This window comes from Phragmites australis, chromosome 12 (assembly GCF_958298935.1).
Source record: "Phragmites australis chromosome 12, lpPhrAust1.1, whole genome shotgun sequence".
Classification (NCBI taxonomy): domain Eukaryota; kingdom Viridiplantae; phylum Streptophyta; class Magnoliopsida; order Poales; family Poaceae; genus Phragmites; species Phragmites australis.
The window spans coordinates 26,747,730-26,766,036 of NC_084932.1; the positions used below are offsets into that span (position 1 = coordinate 26,747,730).

An 18,307-nucleotide genomic window follows, 5' to 3' on the forward strand; every position below is an offset into this window, starting at 1 on the left:
CCCCCTCACTATCCATGTCATGATCGGCTACAAGATTAGCTTCAAATGCATATTCTTCCTCGACATCACTATGTCTAACATATCCACCATCTGATGTTGCAGAGTATGCTCGCTGGCTTGGGCAATCCTTCATGACGTGGCCAATACCTTGGCAGCGACGGCACACAATGCTCGTTGTACGACCCGTGGTAGCTGCACCTGAAGAAGAGCTTGGCATTGGATCCTGCGAAACAGTAGATTTACTCACCTCACGTGATGGTTGTGGTGCTCCTGCTGAACGCGCCTGAGTGTTGGAGGAGGGGGCAGTAGATAGTGTAGATGTAGAAGGGAATGTTGTTGCTTGTCCCGGTGGTACTCGTGAAGTAGATGTACTCCCAAAATTGTTCCGCAATTTCTGCACCTATTGTCGACCCTGCAGTTCTTTTTCTGCCAAGATAGCAAAATGGAACAACCTATTGGTAGTATTGTAATATTTATAATCAACAAAGTCCTGAATTTCACGTCTCAACCCGGAGTAAAAATGAATCATGGTATCCTCATCATCCTCTTGTATACTACAACGAAGCATAGCAATTTGAAGCTCTTGATAGTAATCATGCACAGATTTAGAACCTTGATTTAAGCGCTGCAATTTCTTTTTCAATTCACGTGTATAATCAGGAGGAATAAATCTATTGCGCATGGCACGCTTTAGTCTAGGCCATGATTCAGGTTCTAAGCCACTAGAAACTAAACCATTCCACCAAATAATAGCATAATTCGTGAACTCACAAGTGGCTAGTCTAACTCTATGCATTTCAGGAACCATATGAGAACTATACTTTTGATCAACCGTCATTTCCCAATTCAAATAAGCATCTGCATCATATGCACCATCAAAAGGAGGCATTGAAAACTTAATCTTAGAATAAGGATCATCGCGACCGTTGCGATTAACATTATTACCTCCATTACCTTGACGACGTTGTTGTTGGTCACGACGTAATTGTTCAGCACGAGGACGTTGCTCAGCACGCGCATCTTGCCCAACAAAAACCTCACCATCTTCTTGGTCACCATTATTAGTATCATCATCATGTGAATGGTCATCATCCTGTGGTGGTTGTCGCAACTCAAGGTCGTTGACTCGCGTGACGAGGTTAGCAATACTTGTTCTAAAGTCTGTCAATAGTCTAGTATGATCCTGCAAGGCTTTGTTGAGTTCTTCCTTGGATACACAATCCTTAAAATCCGACGGAGAGCCATCACCTGACATGGTTAGTAGAAAACAAAGGACAACACAATATTATCCCTATCAACTACTAGGTTGTGGAAGGTGGAATCACACACACTCAAGCGTCTTACCACGCTCTTACAAATGTTCGTACCAACGCAGCAAGGAGGAACAACCGGTGACGAGTCTGGAAGCGTGGGATGATTGCAAGAGTGAACCTGTTCGGATCAAAGGAGGTGGAGCTTGGAAGGCACAATATGGTACCAAAGATTAACAATAACTGTAATCAGATGAGCAAAGCTAAATAAGTGTCCAAAGTATGAATCACAATTGCTGGTCTATCACGTGTCCCTAGTCCTAGCACAATAGCTGAAACAAAGCTAAAAAGCATGATCAGAGAAAGACACAGCAAATAGCACAATGATCTAGGTGTTCTCTATGTGCTCCTCTTTTTTGTCTTTTAGCACTAGTAGGAATCACAATATTTTTTTCGTATTTTTCTAATATTTTTTTCAGAACTAGGAGCACACAAGAAACAACCACAAATTTTTTTAGCTCAAACGGATGCAAGATGTGGCCTATAGAAAATCAAGCACGTTCTCTGAAAAAGGTGCGGAAACTTCGCGGCTCGAATACTCAATCTTCCGAGCCGAATTTGGGAAAAAAATTCGATGGAACCGGCAAAGCTGGGGAGCAACGGATGTAACTTTTTCTGTAGATGTCCATGAATTTTTTTTTTTGCCTGATTCCGAGTCCGTATGAGAAAATTATGGCCGTTTTACTGAACCCTTGTCGAGTTAGGGTTTTTTTTTTCAAAGCACCTCTTGCAGAAATTGACCTCTTTAAGGTATTGCAAGCAATAGGATCGCGAGATGAACAAGGAGGGCAGAGGTGGCAGGGCAATTGATACAAGGCGGCTTGCGACCTATTTAGGGTTGGCGTGGCGGAAAGTAACACAAGGCGGCTCGCGGTGGCAAATCGAGTAATGTGGTGGCTCGACTTGTTGGTGGGGATGGTAGTGATGGGATAGCGGCGTGATCAAAAACAGCACGGAGCGTTGACTAAAGACCAAGAACACGACTCTAAAACCAGCAACAAGACTCGACCACGGACACAAACTCAACAACGCACAACTGAAAACAAAAATTGCAAAGGCACAAAGGGTTCTAGGGCAATGGAAATTGACGGAATTTTTTTGGCTTTTTCTGGACACTAGGTAATGAAAAACAGACTAATCTAAAGGGAAAACGAAGTTACCTAACGGGCAACCTGAAAATCTGATACCAGTTGATGAGTAATGTTGGCCTGATCTTCCGATAGATAGCGATAAGTCGGTGGGTGGAGAACTCGACATTAATGATCCAAAGGCTTCGACCCGAACAGATCGTCTCCCTTGCAATCACTACACCACAGCTCCGTTGGTTATCAACCGTGTCGCGCGGTTGACCTCGCCAAGAAGGCCCAATCCCTGCAAACGTACCGAGAACACAAGCAAGAACGTAGAAGATGCAATCTGAAATATTGCAAATAGAATTCAAGCACTCGAAGTTGGGGTTCCACAAACACTTGCGGCGGCCTAGTCGGTCCGGAACAAGAGCGAAAATCTCACAATTTGTGTGTAGATCAATATCTAAGCAAAACCCAACCCTAACTAGGGCAACGGCTACTTTATATAAAAGACTAGGGTCGGTCAAGGACCCATGGACGCATCCCTAATAGACTCCAACACGTTACACGGCCCAACAGCCCAAAAGATGGTGGCGCAGCACCCTGACAGATTCTGGACGTCCACTTGTTTTGACGATTCCTGTTGACTCAGAAAGAATTTGGACATGGAACCAGTCCCGTTGGAAAGCTTATCTCCTTAGCTTTCCAACCATGTGTATAACGTCGAAAACGGAGTCTGTATGCGTCCCGGGCGACGATTTTAGTGCAGACTGGTCCTGGACTCCAAAACGGACTCGAACTTGATTGGACCTCCACCTTGGCTTGGGCACTCTTGCTGTTCTTCTCCCGTGTTTCTAAGTAACAATACATCATAATTATTCAGTAGCATCTCATCCTTATCAAAATATAAAGGAACACTAAGGAACGAGCTCACCTCATGATTTAGTTGACGTGCACGAGCTCGTGTCAATGGACCTATTGTTGGATGAATACTCGGTGTGTGTGTATCCGAAAGAGTGATATCCTCATCACGCTAGGCTGAGCCATGGCCCACTCGGCCAGGCCAAGCCACGACCAAAGGCCAATCCACGCAAGCGCACGGGCGCGCGGTCTCGCTGGCGTAGCGTGAGTGGCGGAGGGGAGGGAAAAAATGGTCAGCTGCAAGGAATCTACAGCGGCGCGCACTGGGAAGCTCGCCGGAGTTGGGATTCCAATGGGGTTTCACGACGAGAAGTTGACGTCGGGTTTCTACGCGGTACGGCGAATGCGACGGGGAGCTCGTCGACGATGGCCGGCAACGAGATCAATGCCAGATGGCATCCGGAGAGGGGACAGTTGCCTTGGACAATTTGGGCAGCACCTCCCCTGCACTGGGAGGTGCTAACCTGCAAAGAAAAGAGGCCTAGTACCTCTAGGCATCACGACACGATGACCGGCCACTACACAGAGCAAAAGAACGCCGGCGGCGGACGCAAAATGCTACGACTATGTGCGGCTACGCGCGAGGAGCTACAAGGATGCCTACATGCTATCTACATGGCCTCGAGGGGGACTGGGAGGCTCACCGGTGTTTAGACGGCGAGAACTGGAAGGCGGTTAGTGGAGCGATGATGTTGAAGCAGTGGAGCAGCTTGGTCTTCTTGCACGGGCGGCTCCCGATGGTCCTCCGGTGAATGAGCGGCAGCACAGGGACAGCATCGGACTCCTAGAGCTCCTCGACAGCACATCAACGGCAGCTCAATGACGGTAAACCTATGGCGGAGAGAATGGGCGTGACGGCCGTGAAATGGGATAAGAGGGGAGAATGAGTCGGGTGCGCTATTTATAGACGAGAAAGGGGAGAGAGGTGAGCAGAGAGAGGTGATGCGGCTCATGATGTCGGGTAGCATGGGCAACATGCACGGCGGCACACACCATTTTCCCGGGGCGTGGGCGCGTTGCACCGTCCATCCGCGGGCGCAGGCGTGAAAGTTGCGGGTGCCAGGGGCTTTGGGTTGCGGGAGAGAGAGAGAGAGCTGAGAGAGGGGGAAAGGAGCGGAAGCACATGACGGGACGGGTGAGAGAGGCAAGTGGCTCGTCGGCCGTCGCAATGGCGAGAGACAGCGAAGCGCGATGCTAGATCGCGCTGGAGGAGACGGAGGAAAGAGCGTGCGCGAACGACGGTGGATGGCGAACACATGGATGGTCAAGAGCGCACAAGCATGAGCGAGCGTGCGAGAGTAGGCCGCGCGGTGCGGCACGAGCTGGGCCGAGAGGGTGCGCGGGGGAGTTGGGCCGAGCGTGCTCGAGCTAGGGAGGGAAAAGGGAGGGAGGAAAGAAGGTCGGGTCAGCTGGCGCTTAGGCCAAAATAGAGAGGGAGAGAGAGATTGAGCCCGGGAGAATAAAGAGAAGAAGAAAAGGAGAATTGGTTTTGGAATTAAATTCAGTGAGTGATTGGAACTTGTATTTTGACTTTTGGATTAAGATCAATTCAAATAAATACATTTGAATTATGATTTTGGCTTGGATCTCAAGCTTTTTGAGATGATTAGAAATAAATGATTCGAATTCATGTTGGATTTGAGCTGAATAGAATCTAAGAGTAGTTTTGAAATTGAAAGACATTCAATTTCAAAACTCCACACAAAAAACCACAAAAACCTCAAACCGAAGTACACGAACCAATTTAATGCAAAGACTATTTTGAAACTGACTCTAGTGCATCTTATCACACTTAGTACATATATGAATGTATACGTATTGGTATATATATATTCATATACCTATTTTTCTAATCTTAGCTAGTCTACTTAATCATAAAAGTTTTAATTTGAAGTGAAATTTACAATTAATTAACATATTTAAACTCGGGATATTACACAAGTGGTCAGGCATTCAATGCGGCGGTCGGGTATTTCCAAGAGAGGAGGCGGCTATCACGGTGACGAGCGGCACGGCATCGCGCTGGAGGAGGAAGGAGAGAGCATGGGCAGGCGATCAGTGGATGGCTGACACATGGACTGCCACGCGCGCGAGGGCGTGGGCGAGCGGGCGAGAGCTAGGCCGATAGCGTGATGGCGGCCCAGGCACGGGAGAAGGAAAGGGGGAGAGGAGTCGTGCTGGCTGGGCCGCGCGAAGAGAGAGAGAGAGAAAGAGAGAGAGAGAGAGAGAGAGAGAGGGGGGGGGAGGGAGTGAGGAAGAGAGAGAAATGGGTTTGGGTTTAAATTAAAATGGAGGCATTTGAATTTAGTTTTGGAATTGGGTTTGGGTTTGGTATAAATTCAAATGGAGACATTTGAATTGTGATTTGGATTTGGATCTTGAGACTTTGAAGATGATTTGAACCAAAAGATTTGAATTTAATTTGGATTTAAGCTGAATAGAATCTAAGAACAGATTGAAAATTGAGAGACATTCAATTACAAATCTCCACTCAAAAGAACCATAAATCAATAAACCAAATGTACTTGAACCTAATTCAATGTAGAGATTATTTTGAAAATAACTCTAGTGTATTTTGGAATACCTAATCAATTTAATACATTCGAATATGTTTTTATTTTATTTTAGTTGGCTTAATTAATTATATTTTTTATTTAAAATAAAATTTGTAATTAATTAGTATGCTAAAACTTAGATGTTACATATGGTTCCTTCCTACTGCCTGTATGTGCCAACAGTTGTGCTAATATGTTGTACGTTAGTCCATACGCGGTTGTCATGCACCGGGACTAGCAGAACATTTTGAATACGTGCAGTGATTGTTGTTATGCTTCCCGTTTTATATGTTATAAAGCCCTAAACATATTAGTAAATACACCTATGAGTTAGCCAAATTTCGAGCCTCATGCGCTTTATCACTTCTATTCATGGCAAGTATCATCAAATTATGTGTTAAAGTATGTAAAAACAAACTTAGAACACTGCCATGAATGAATTCCGCCTACAATTCGAATTCTCGCATAGCTTTAAGACTTAGAAAAAATTTCAGACTAGGGAAGCTAGGTGAGGAGGTAAACACACCACATCCTACAGGGTCACCATAACCATCCAATCAATACCATAGCGCATCCACCCCTCATACAACTTTTAATTTGATCTACTAAATAGAAACTCAGCTCAATCTATCTCTACAATTGTACTTAGTATACGAATACTCACCCTTCCCTAGGAAACCAGATCATTTATGCAAAATTAGAGTTGTGATCATTACCATTATTTTAATATAATGTATGCCTTAAGCATTTCTGAAATGCTTGCTGCTGAATGTCCTTGTTGGGCATGGTATTAGTAGGGGTGCAGGTGGGCGTAGGCTGAGCCGCCAACCCGCAGGGCTGGCCCGCCCCACCAGCCCACAAACTGCTGCGAATCAGCCCGCATCGCTGGTGCGGTCCATGGGCCTGCAGTGCCCGGCGGCGCCGCGAGCCCGCATACAGACGCAGAAGCAGAGTGGGAGCCTCGACTCGAGGACCGAAGCTACAGACAGAGGTGAGTATCTAGGAAGGCATGGCGAGCCCACCTGGCCGTACTGTCGCCTCCTCCGTCATCCCCTGTCCATGCGCCGGCAACGTCGTCGGCGAGGCCGCGGCGGACTCGCTCGTCAACTACAGACAGGACACTGGGATCGCTAGTCGCTACGCTCTGCAAGAGCAACCACCACAGTAGTCATGGCCAAGCGCGCCGGACCTCGCGAACACCTTGCCATGCTGCAGGAGCTCGTCCCCAGCTGCAACAAGGTGCACTGATCTGATCTTGCAACAGAATTTTACTTGCTTCATGAGGCTATCATGTGTTATGGCATTTGCTGTTCTTGCTGATCGACAAGGCATCGAAACTGGAAGAGGCCACATTGAGTATCTGCTGCAGCTTCAAGTGCAGATGATTTCGATGGGCATCGGCCTGTATTAGAACAAGGAAGAAAAAACAATTGTAAAAGCAAAGAACGTAACAGATAAATGAATCACTAGTGAACCAAGGATGAGGAAAGATAGCAGAACACGAGGAAAGTGAACCACTAAGGTAGTGATGACCATCCTGAATGAGATGGTTGTTTGGTTGAATGTATTTTTTAGAAAAAGAATAAATAATTAAGTTGACTTGTAACAGATGTAAAATAATATGTTTGGTTGAATGTATTTTTTTTCCTTTGGTTGAATGTATGGTATGCTATGACAATATTTTGTTTAATGTATGGGACATGAAATTGTGTTTAGTTGATCTAAATTAATATCCTATATGTTACATCAATAATTAAGTTGACTGGTAACAAATGTAAAATAATATGTTCATGCTCCCTAAGTCATAAGTACTTGTCATTTTGGCCATCAACATAGTTATATAAAACAAAACTTTGACCGCTAGATCTACTATAATATATTTGGGAAGCAAAATGCAATTATAATACTACCAAAAGTACCTCCAAGACAAATGTATTAAGTCATAAAATTCAAGAAAAATTAGAAATATTTTCATGAAAAGAAAAGGAAAAAATGAATGGATTTAACAGAAAACTACTTTACAGGATATGAACAAGTGGCTTCTGTCTTACCGTGGCATTACTGTACCACCAAGTGAAAATCCCTTAACCCATGACTTGTGCCTTACCATGGCACTACTCTAAAAGGGCATTTTCCCAATAATTAGCCTTTCGCTTACTATTATGGGTCTATTGCATAATGTACATTATAAAATATATACAGAGAGCTATTATTATCGTATTCCCAATTCAAATATTTAAAATATATTAGAGTCAAAATCAAAATTGAGGTTTGATCAGATAGACCAGCCGGTCCAACTGGTCAGCTCGGACGGGCTGTGAAACGGACGAAGCTCCATGGCTCAGCACGCGCGGCGAGCCCAGCACCTTCGAGTTGCTCACGGCCCAGGTTTCACCATTTCAGTGCCCAACAAAAAACAAAAAAGCTATGAATTTTTTTCCTATACTTTCTAAATAAGAAAATTACAAACTACACCGTCATTTTGGAATTTGACAAAATAGACTCTGGCGCCCGTTCAATGAAAGATTTTTACTTCTTGTCTATTGAACAGGTAGGGGAAATTTATTTCTGTTAAATTCTAAAACGGTCGTGTAATTTTGTAATTTTCTTTTTTAGAAAATATTGAGAGAAAATCAAAAGATGTAGCATCCTCCCGGTGTCCCGGCATCATCATCATCAGAGTCTACAGGTGACGTCACAAGCCGATTCGCTCCACCTCCTCGTCTCCTCCTGCCATCCCCGGCCCCCTGCAAACAGCTGCTGAATCTCCACTACGCACGAAGATCTAAAAAGCAGCCAGCCTCATCTTCCCGGCCCTGACGCTTGAGCCGGAGCCTGAGCCGCGCCGTGGTCACCCGGTCGGCGGCGGCAGCGGCAGATTCCATCATCATTCCGGCCGCGCCGCGCCGCGCCCATGGATGCCATGGCAGGCCGGTCCTCCCCCCTTGCGTGTGCATGCATGCGATGCGATGCGGCTACCTCCTATCACTACGAAACCGGGCAGCGAGCTGCAGGACCGATCGATCGGCACGTTTCGGCAGTCGTTTTGCGTCCGCACGATCGATCGGGACCATGTGATGCGACGGGTGTGGTGGTGGACGAACGGGTCCAGGCGCTGCGCAGCTCTCGCGTCGTCGTTCTAATCTAACCAAGCGAGGGCGAGGCACAGCCCTCGTGCCTCACTGACGCGCGTCACTCTACGGGAGCACGCGTGAGGCCCTCGGGCCCGCTGCTCTCCGTCTGGGGGACACGCTCGCAGGGGGGCGTGGTCCGGGCTACGATCCATCCGGCGGGGCCCATGCTTCTGGCCGCCGCCGTCGCCATGCTCCTCTGTTTCAGCGCTGCAGCCGCCGTGCAGTCCTGCATGCACGTCAGGGTGCGTCACGGCGCTGTTGGGGAGGGGAGGGAACAATGCGGTGCTGTAGCAGCAAAATCCATTCCTTGGATTTGCCCAGCTACCACTAATTACTACTCTTATCTGACACATGGTTCTCGATACACACTAATTAGTAATAGTAGTAATTAATTTTACATAGATCTGCTCGCTAATGGAAGGAGCAGTACGAGACAGAAATTGAAGGTTAAAAATTCGATTTTTTTTTCCTCTCCTGGCTCTAGCGATAATGCCGGTGGTTGTTATTGAGGAGATCAGAAGACGAGCTTCCGGCGTGGCAGGAGGCGGTCCGCGTCGGCGAGCTCGCGGATGGTATCGGCGACGAGGTCCTTGAACACCAGTCGCTCGATCTGCAGCACCGCGTCAGCGACCTCCGCGCCGGGCGGCCGCTGCTGCGGCGGCGCCCACCGGCCGTCAGCCGCCAGGTCGCGCTGGATCGCGTTGCAAGTGACGTCGTTAAGGTCGCCCGCCCACGCCACGGGCTCGCGAACGCGGCGGACCTCGGCCCAGACGTGGTCGACGAGCTCGCCGCCGCGGAGCCACGCCGCGGGCTCCCACGGGCAGGCGGACCGCTGCCGGTCCAGCGCCTCAGCCACCGCGCCGCAGAGCAGCCTCCGGTGGTGCCACGTGTCGTCGTCGCTGCCACGCTGGCGCCCCTGCTCCGCGATCTTGTACACGTCGGCTGGGTCCCGCTTGCGGTGGAACAACCGGACTAGCTCTACCACGTAGGTGTAGTCCGGGTCATCACTCGTCTCTGGGCCCACCAGCCACGAGCCTAGGGCCCACTCGTCATCCTCTGGGTCCGACAGCGTGGCCGGCTTCCGGCTCGGGGCGCTACCGAAGTCGATTGCTCGTTTCGAGCCTGACGACGACGACGGCGAGTCCTCGTCGGCGAGGAAGGACGCAGCGTCAAGCACGGACACCGGGCTCGGCTGCTGGTCAGCCGCCGCCGCGTCGCCGGAGGTAAACGCCTGGATGCTGCTCAAGAGCTTGCCGCACCGCTCCAGCAGCCCGCGATCCGTCCCGGGGTCGTCGCCACGCACAGGCTGCTGCATCGCGAAATGGTCGAGGAAAAGTTAGGCGATACTGTGAAAAGATCATTCTCCAGGGACTGGGTTGTGATATCTGAAGTGGAGGTGGAGGATTACCGGCTCGAAGTCCCAGCGGGAGGAGGGGCTGAAGGAGCTGCTGCTGCCGCCGTCGTCGTCGGGAGATAGCGTCGAGGCGTTGTGAGCCGCGTGGCGGGCGATGCGGAAGCGGGCGCTGGAGGCGTCTGCGGCGCTTGGCTTCTTGAAAGATTGGTGCTTCGGCGACTGCGCCGGCGAGACGCGCCGCTGCGGAGACTGCGGGCCGCGCCTCGCCGGGGAGGCCGGGCTCCGCGAGAGAGAAGCGGACGGGTCCGGTGACCGCGGGCGTCCGGCAAGGTCGACGTCGACGCGGAGTCGCCGGGCGGGAGTCAACCGTGCCGGCGGCAGCTGCGGCGAACGGTGCGACGGGCGCATCACAACGATGGGTGGCGGAAGGGTGCGGACGGGCGGCAGCGGCGTACGGGTGTGGTGAAGGAGACCTTTGAGCTGCAGGGCCTCCAAGATTTGCTTGAGCGTCTCGAGATCCCTGGCCGGATCGGCGATGCCGCGCTTCCGAAGCCGCCGCTCGATCTCGCCGTAGAGCGCGATCTCTCCGTGGCCGGCTGCGGGATCGAAGCGCTTCGCCGGCTCCGGGAACACCTCATGCGCGTCGAAGCGGCTGCGCCTCTGGAACGAGCGGGGGCAAGCCGCATCCGGCGCCCGGCGCATTGCCGCCTCCGTGGCCGGGGACGACGCGGGCGGCCTCTGTTGCGGCAGCGGCGACGCCGGCCTCTCGAAGAAGGATGGGTCCACGAACCGGAAGTGCGACGGGTCCCGAGGCACGCGCTCTGACGCCGACCGCCTGAGCTCGCTCACGCATGCGCCCCCGTGCTGGCCGTCCCCTCCCTGCCCGTGCGGCAGCGCGTCGAGGCCCATGAGCCGCGCGACGACGCTGGGCGACCGCCGCTCGTCTCCCCCAGACGGCGACGGCGGCGCGGCCACGGGCGATGACGTCCGGATCTCCCGCGGCCGGAGCTTCCCCCTAAAATCCACCACCGCGCGGCTGTCCAACGACAGCCGCGGCAGCCTCCACGACGACGCGGCGCACACCCCGCCGCCGTCCTTGAAATCCAGCGGCGGCAGCTGCAGCGACGGCCTCGGGGCGGCCGGCGGTGTCATGTCCGGCGAAGACGGCCCCGGCGTCGCCCGCTCCAGCGGCATCGACCTCTCCGACGGTGTCGCGGACCCCTGCACACACAAACAAGCACACAGCCCACCGGTCACCATCAAGCTTCAAGAACCCTTAACGAGCGCAAGGAAGGAAAGGAGAAGGCGAGACGCTTCGAATAACGTGACTACTGGAGCCAGAGCGCGTACACTGGAGACCGACGTGAGGCGGCGCGGCGCGTGGTGGAAGAGGTGCAGGAACCCGGCCATGCATCCCTGGTGCATGGGCCGCTCCTCCTCCATCTCCTCCGCGCTCATCACCACCATATCTCCTCCGTTTCCTCTCCTCTGCTCCGCCTCTGCGCTGGCCTCGGCGCTCTGGGTGCCTCGCGCTCTGTCTCTCTGCGGCTCCCGCTTTTGGGAGCGATTTAAAGCAATGGCGGGGGAGCAGCAAATGACCTCACCACCCCTCACTGTCGCCAGTAATTACGGACCTACCACTGCCGCTTGTGTCGACGCGTCGGGGCACGAGCGGGGAGACGAGACGACGTTGCCGCCTTGGGAGCGGGGAGACGTCGACGGCCTAGCTGGCCGTGCAACAGCGGATGACGCGTGGGGCCCGCATGTCAGGCATTTTTTTTTGCCATTTAGGCTTATTTGATAGAGTTTGGTTTTAGTGTTTCTGTCTAAGCTGAGAAAACGAATATGACTATTAAATTTCAATTATAATTTTTATAATAAATTTTTAGTTTCTCAGCATATCTAAAAGCTAGAAAAGCCAATCAGAATCTGATTCTGAGTTTTTAATTTATTACAATCATAACTGCTTTCTCAAGCAATCAAAAGACATCAAAAATCGAAACTAAAAGTTAGGAGTTTGGATAGTTTCTAGTTTTTTTAAGAAAAAAACTGGAAAACCTATTCAAATGGGAAAAAGTGTCAGTGGAGCTCGTGCGTGTATGGGCATGCTCGGCTTTTACAGCTAAGCAGCTGGGTGTGCTAGTATAATGGTGCCTTTGGCTCTAATCTTACCGTGTTAGGAAATGATAAGGTCGGTTTTATGTTTCCTGGCTAACGTCTGAGCCTTAACGTATTTTATGTTGTGCTTGCCTGCGCCTCGGCGACAGTGTAGTGGAGATCGGGGGCAACGGGCGACCGTATGCAAGTCGAAATGACGGTCGTGACATACTTACTCCCTCTAGACATGTCTAGAAGAGTAGTGTTTTCAGATATTTTGTCTATTTCTGACCTTGGAATATTTGAAAACGTTATAGATAGACATTTCTCGAAAATCAGTTTGGTAGCTTAGAAACTGTGTTAGAGTTTGAGCCTCCACCAAGGTAAGAGGGTACTCCTATATTAGGCAGTAGTAGTGGTCCTACGGTGTGTTTAGTTGTTTGAATTTTTTTAGTTTGATTTGATAAATATATATAATTTTAAAGATAAACGTGTTTAGTTATTGATATCTACTATTCTAATTTGATTCGACGGATGTAAATATATGGTCTCATTTTGACACCGGAGTGAAGATAGATTCAAGCTTTATTTCGTAGTATGACCCAATGGATACAAGCTTTGTATCTGCTTACAGACAAGTCTAGTTATCAGTGCCATAAAAACTTATCATATAAGTAATCGATTGTAATCTTAACTTTGACATCCACTTATAGCCTCAAAATCAGTCAATCAAACATTTAAACTGATACAACAAATCAAACATTTTTTTAACAAATATTATCCATCTCAACTTGCTTATACAGTACTACTTCTCTACAAAACCTTAGTGCGGGGAACAAACTCACCCCAGTGTACTGGTCGTAATGTTTTTCCAAGTCCCAACCGGTCAGCCCGGCCAGCCTCGGGGACGGCGGCGATGACCAGCCAGCCCAGACTCGGAGGGCGGGCGCCTGACTGCCGGTGGCGGTGGTGAGTGGGGTATGACCGCCGTGGAGGTGCGTGCCGGGGCAGCTATCTAGCTACGCGCGCGCGTGGCCTTCGAGTCGAGCAGAGCCGGCTCGGGTTGGCTCCCTCCCGCGACCGCGCGCGGGCGGTAGTTTGACCGAGAAAACGGACGCGATCACGGCGATCTCGATGCCAAAACCCACCCGCTCACGCGCGGGCGCCCGCCCGCCGACCGCACCCACCAAAAAGGCGCCCCTCCCTGCGCCTTGGCACGTGGGCCGCGCCGCGTGATCGCGCGTGCGCGACGGTGTCACGACGCCCGGCGGCCAGCCGTCCGCTGCCGGGCGAAATCTTAACCGAGGTGAAAGAAAGCCTCGCGACGAGATGCTGCCGCCGCGCTGGGCTGGTGGCGCGTCAGGCGTCGGCGTGAGCGCGCTGATCTGTTTGTTTGCCGAAGCCGGGCCGGCACGGGCACGGGGTGGCAAGTAGCCGGGCGCGATCTAGCGGGTGTCTGGCCGTTTGCGTCGTCGCCCTGCCATGCAACGCACAGCCAGCTTCCACCCGCAGACCAGACGCCAGTCTCGTCACTGTACCGGCAGTTTCCGGCCGGCACGTAAACGGTGAACAGTGACTAGCAGTGGCATAGCTGCATACATACATAAAAAGTGCTACACCGGTAGTATATACGTGCGTGATGCGCAGAAGCACGGTCTGGGTCTTAAACTACGATTAGGAGCTGCACCACCACATGCACCCTGCTAATCAGTGCTATATTACGAGTAATATATACTATATAAGAGCGTACTGGTGCCGCTAAGCACGCACTGGCCACCAGCTGCCGTGCCGGTGGGTTGCGTGGCTCTACCGCGTCGCTTTTCGCCTCGGTACCGGCGCGGGCGGCCCAACAGCACGACGGGCTGTCCCTGCAGCGCTGCGCTGCATGCGTTGCGTTGCGTTGCGTTATCTACCTCCAACGAGCCAGGCCACTTGCAGGCGGCGGCAGAGCATACGCGGATCGGATGGCGTATATATGCAGCTGCCAAAACATGGATGCGGCCTTATCACGCTCGCTACTCTTCCTTATAATAACTTGTTAAGTGCCTGTGCGTATTAAAAAAATATAAATATTTAACGTATTAATGTTAAGCATAAATTTAATGTAAGTAGATGTAGATATATTGTGTGAGTATCGCTGAATAAATACGTTATGTGTGAAGATGTACTTTGATTTTAGATTAGATCTGAAACAGGAGAAAGATATTATCCACTAATTTTTCTCTTAATTTATTTATTTATTTTTATTAGTAAAATGAGCTCAATATCCGTAGCCAGTAACACGCGAAGATACTAAGGACAAGAATGGATGACAAAAGTAGATATATTATTTAAATTTTAAAGATTTTTATTAGATTAGTGAAGAATAGATGAAGATATGATGTGAGAATCAACTTATGTTTTATACAGTAGATATTAAATAGTTTAAACACTAAGGATATTAAATCCAGATATGTTAGCTTTTGTTTTTCCTTGATGCCATTAGATAAGGCACGAGCGTACATGATGAAAACCAGGATCTGTTAACATAGAGTTATAAAAAATAGAGGTCCATGTTGTATTTAGAGACCGTGAGAGTTCGAAAATGACAAAAATAATGAAAGAAAACGGATGTGGTGAGCCATTAGGAATCTCGATAAATTCTCGAGTCTAACCGGGGCACAAATTTGTGAAGATACTCCGGTAATTGATTAGAAATGTAACTCGGTAGTAATAAAGTTCGGCTTACTTTGAAACAAAATCTTTGTCGAAAAGACATGCTCCATTATTTGGAAGCAAAGACGGAATTGCATTTACATTTGTACTGCTACTCTACTAGTTCTGCGTACACGCTGGTCTTTCCAGCTCGAGAGAGAGAGAGAGAGGGTCAGAAGAACGCTGGAGGGGATGGTCAAATCGGTCAGGAGTCCAGCCAGTCTGACCTGTGCCAATCTGGGCAACAATCCGCTGACGCATGCACGCATGTGTTCCCCTCTGCGCATCTACCTGGCACGACATGCATGCATCTGCTGCTCATCTGACCTACCCTACCCGATCTTCAGAAACCTTTTTCTTTTGTTTTGTTTTCTCTCTCTCTTCGAGCTTTACCCGAACTTGAGATGATGTGTGCATACGTGGTGATTGACAGAAGGTTGCATTATTCGCGCTATGCTATAATACTATTTCTGGCCTCTAAAATTACGTAGTCAAAAAAAAATTGAAGACAACCTAAAAAATATCGCTACGTAAAAAACTAGTAAAAGAGACATCACATTAGTGACGATTGCTTAACACACGTTACTATTATCCTATTAATGACCGACCTAATAAGGATGTGTCACTAACGTGTCTTCTGATTCAGACCAGATATAGATCTGTCACTAATGAGTGGTTATTAGGGATGGGTCGTAATATGATCTGTTATTGATGATAATAGTGACGGATCAAGTTGTGACCTGTCACTAATAATAAGATCATCAGTGACGGGTCGTCCTAAGCTAGTTATTCGTGACGAATAAATTTGTAATTCATCACTAATGACAACTCCAGTCATTAATGACTGTATTCGCAAATAATTTTTATTTTTATTTTATTTTTCTCTTATTTTTTCTCACCTCAGCAGCACTAAAATACGAAATTTGGCAAAATTAGTCATTAGTGACGGATCATGATTATGACGCGTTACTAATGACATTTGGTAAAGAAAGTTAAAAAGATAAAATATCCTATTTCTATCATAACTACGTGATAACAGAGGTGGTAAGGTGGCTACACGTGTGAGGAAGAGGTCGCGGGTTCGATTCTTATGGAACGTAAACTTGAAAACAATATGAAAAAAATGTGACTTGTGAGGCATATGCAATGAGTCTGCGTTGGAATGGCTCAGGTGAAAAAATATTTTTTAAACTTTTTTTTCCAAAAAATATGAAAAATATTCATCGATCATTAGTGACGGATCAAAATTACAACCTGTCACTAATATTCAGTCAATAGTAACGGATCATGGTTACAACCCATCACTAATGCAGATCACGGTTATGACCTATCACTAATAACCTCAATAGTAATTAGTCATCACCCGTCATTAATAACACATCATTAGTGATATGATAAAAGTGATGGTATAAGACTTATCACTGATAGCTGTTATTATCCGTTACTACTGACTTTTTTTTACGTAGTGTAGGAAAGGAGCTTGTGATCACTGAGCAGCTGCTACCCAGTACCTACCACAACTGGGGGAAAAATCGAAGTTGATATGGCAAGTGACATAATCAATTTTGATCGATCGGGTGATCGGCAAGTGTGGCACATCACATGGGTGATGCATGGGTTGTTACTCGAGATCGAAGGCTACAGTCGGGCAGCTAGACTAATTATTTTGCTTAGGTTTCAGGATGATGGTCCTACGCTTGCATGGCTGGTGGGTCAAAACGGTTCTGTCACGATCGTTACGGTTCTAATCACTGACAAAACGACCTAAATTAAGTTGCGCATGCGGGTCGATTGGATCGGATTTAAGCTGTCGTTCATGCCACCGGTCGATGTGTAATATGATATTTTCCAACTCGACGATCTTTTATGACTACATGCTGACCGATACCGCTCTTGGCTTTCAACCGCGGTATAGGCCATGTTGATGTATAAAGTGTTGCGTTTGATCTTCTTCTCTTCCTAACTGCCAATGTCAGTTGTGATTGGTGTCTGTTAGGGAGAAAGTGTTTCCCAACGGCACTCCTTCATCCTGTATAAAAAGCATTCAATCAATGAAATAGAAAACTAATTCCCTATTCGACTACACTGTCTCATTCACATTTAGCAAGTTATCACGCACGTTCGTTCTCCAATCCGAGCAAGTGAGCCACAAGAACAGAGAAGAATCACCGACGAGGAAGAAGCACAACTACCACATACCGATCACAGAAGGTACGGGATGGAATATGAAGACATACCGTCTCTCCCCATGGAGACATGCATTCATGTTGCAGTCTGGTTGACGCAAGAGCCGTATGTGTCAACTTGTGGAATCTGATTGTAATATAACTCTCCTACGTATTCAATAAACCTCTCCTCCACCCTGGAAAAAAAAATCACAATTTGTTGTTTTGAGTTATTGGAATAGAAAGGATCACACGTTCAAAAGAATAGAATGGATCAGACGGTGTCATCCATTCTCATTGAAAAAAACCCCGCCCAAAAAAACATCACAAGATCTCCACATGACTAGACATGGAACTTCACCGCATTCAGCAATCCCTGCCATGTTCCAAGCATGCATGGAGCTTTTCCCTCCACATCCAATGCTGGATAGCATGGCACATGCATGGCGTGTAAGGTCCCTTTCAGCGTCTTGGAGGCTAGTCGCAAAAGTGCAGGCAGTGAGTGTGCAGCGATGTCTACGAGTTGCAACGAGAGTGTGAGTTGTCTAGCAGTGCCACGAAACTGCATGCTAGCGTTTTAATGGCTTGGCAGCTGGAAATGTGACGAGGAAAATATGGATGGAGAGAAATGTTCTTGGATTGGTGACAATATCTCGACATCAGGTCCATCAGGTTCCCTAGGGTTGGATTAATTCATGGCTTGCTTTATGTGGGCTTAAAATTTGTTGTGGAAGGTCCTCATTTGGACTTAGGAACTTCCACATGATATTAATTCATGGCTTGCTTTATGTGGGCTTAAAATTTGTTGTGGAAGGTCCTCATTTGGACTTAGGAACTTCCACATGGTAAAGAAAAATCGCGCCAACTAATTGGGTGGAATGGGTGGAGTCCACTGACCCACCAGGCGTCTCAGTTTAGACATCACTAGGCAATGGGAGGAACGAAAATTTCCACTAGCACAAATGAACATATACTTTATCAAAACTATTTATTTATATTGATATTCG

The 18,307-nt window shown here is 48.5% G+C and overlaps 1 protein-coding gene across 2 annotated transcripts; it reads right to left on the minus strand.

Annotated features, from left to right (window-relative positions):
* Positions 1-9,467: 9,467 nt before the first annotated feature.
* Positions 9,468-11,956, minus strand: LOC133886200 (uncharacterized). 2 transcript variants are annotated; one of them, XM_062325933.1, is made up of 3 exons: positions 11,695-11,956; positions 10,399-11,565; positions 9,468-10,296 (listed from the first exon to the last, which is right to left on the minus strand). In XM_062325933.1, exons 1-3 carry the CDS (start codon positions 11,809-11,811, stop codon positions 9,505-9,507), a joined length of 2,076 nt encoding a protein of 691 aa, XP_062181917.1. In that variant the 5' UTR covers positions 11,812-11,956; the 3' UTR covers positions 9,468-9,504. The 2 variants fall into 2 exon arrangements, with proteins under 2 accessions (XP_062181917.1, XP_062181916.1); XM_062325932.1 differs by having other exon boundaries at positions 9,468-10,299.
* Positions 11,957-18,307: the final 6,351 nt, after the last annotated feature.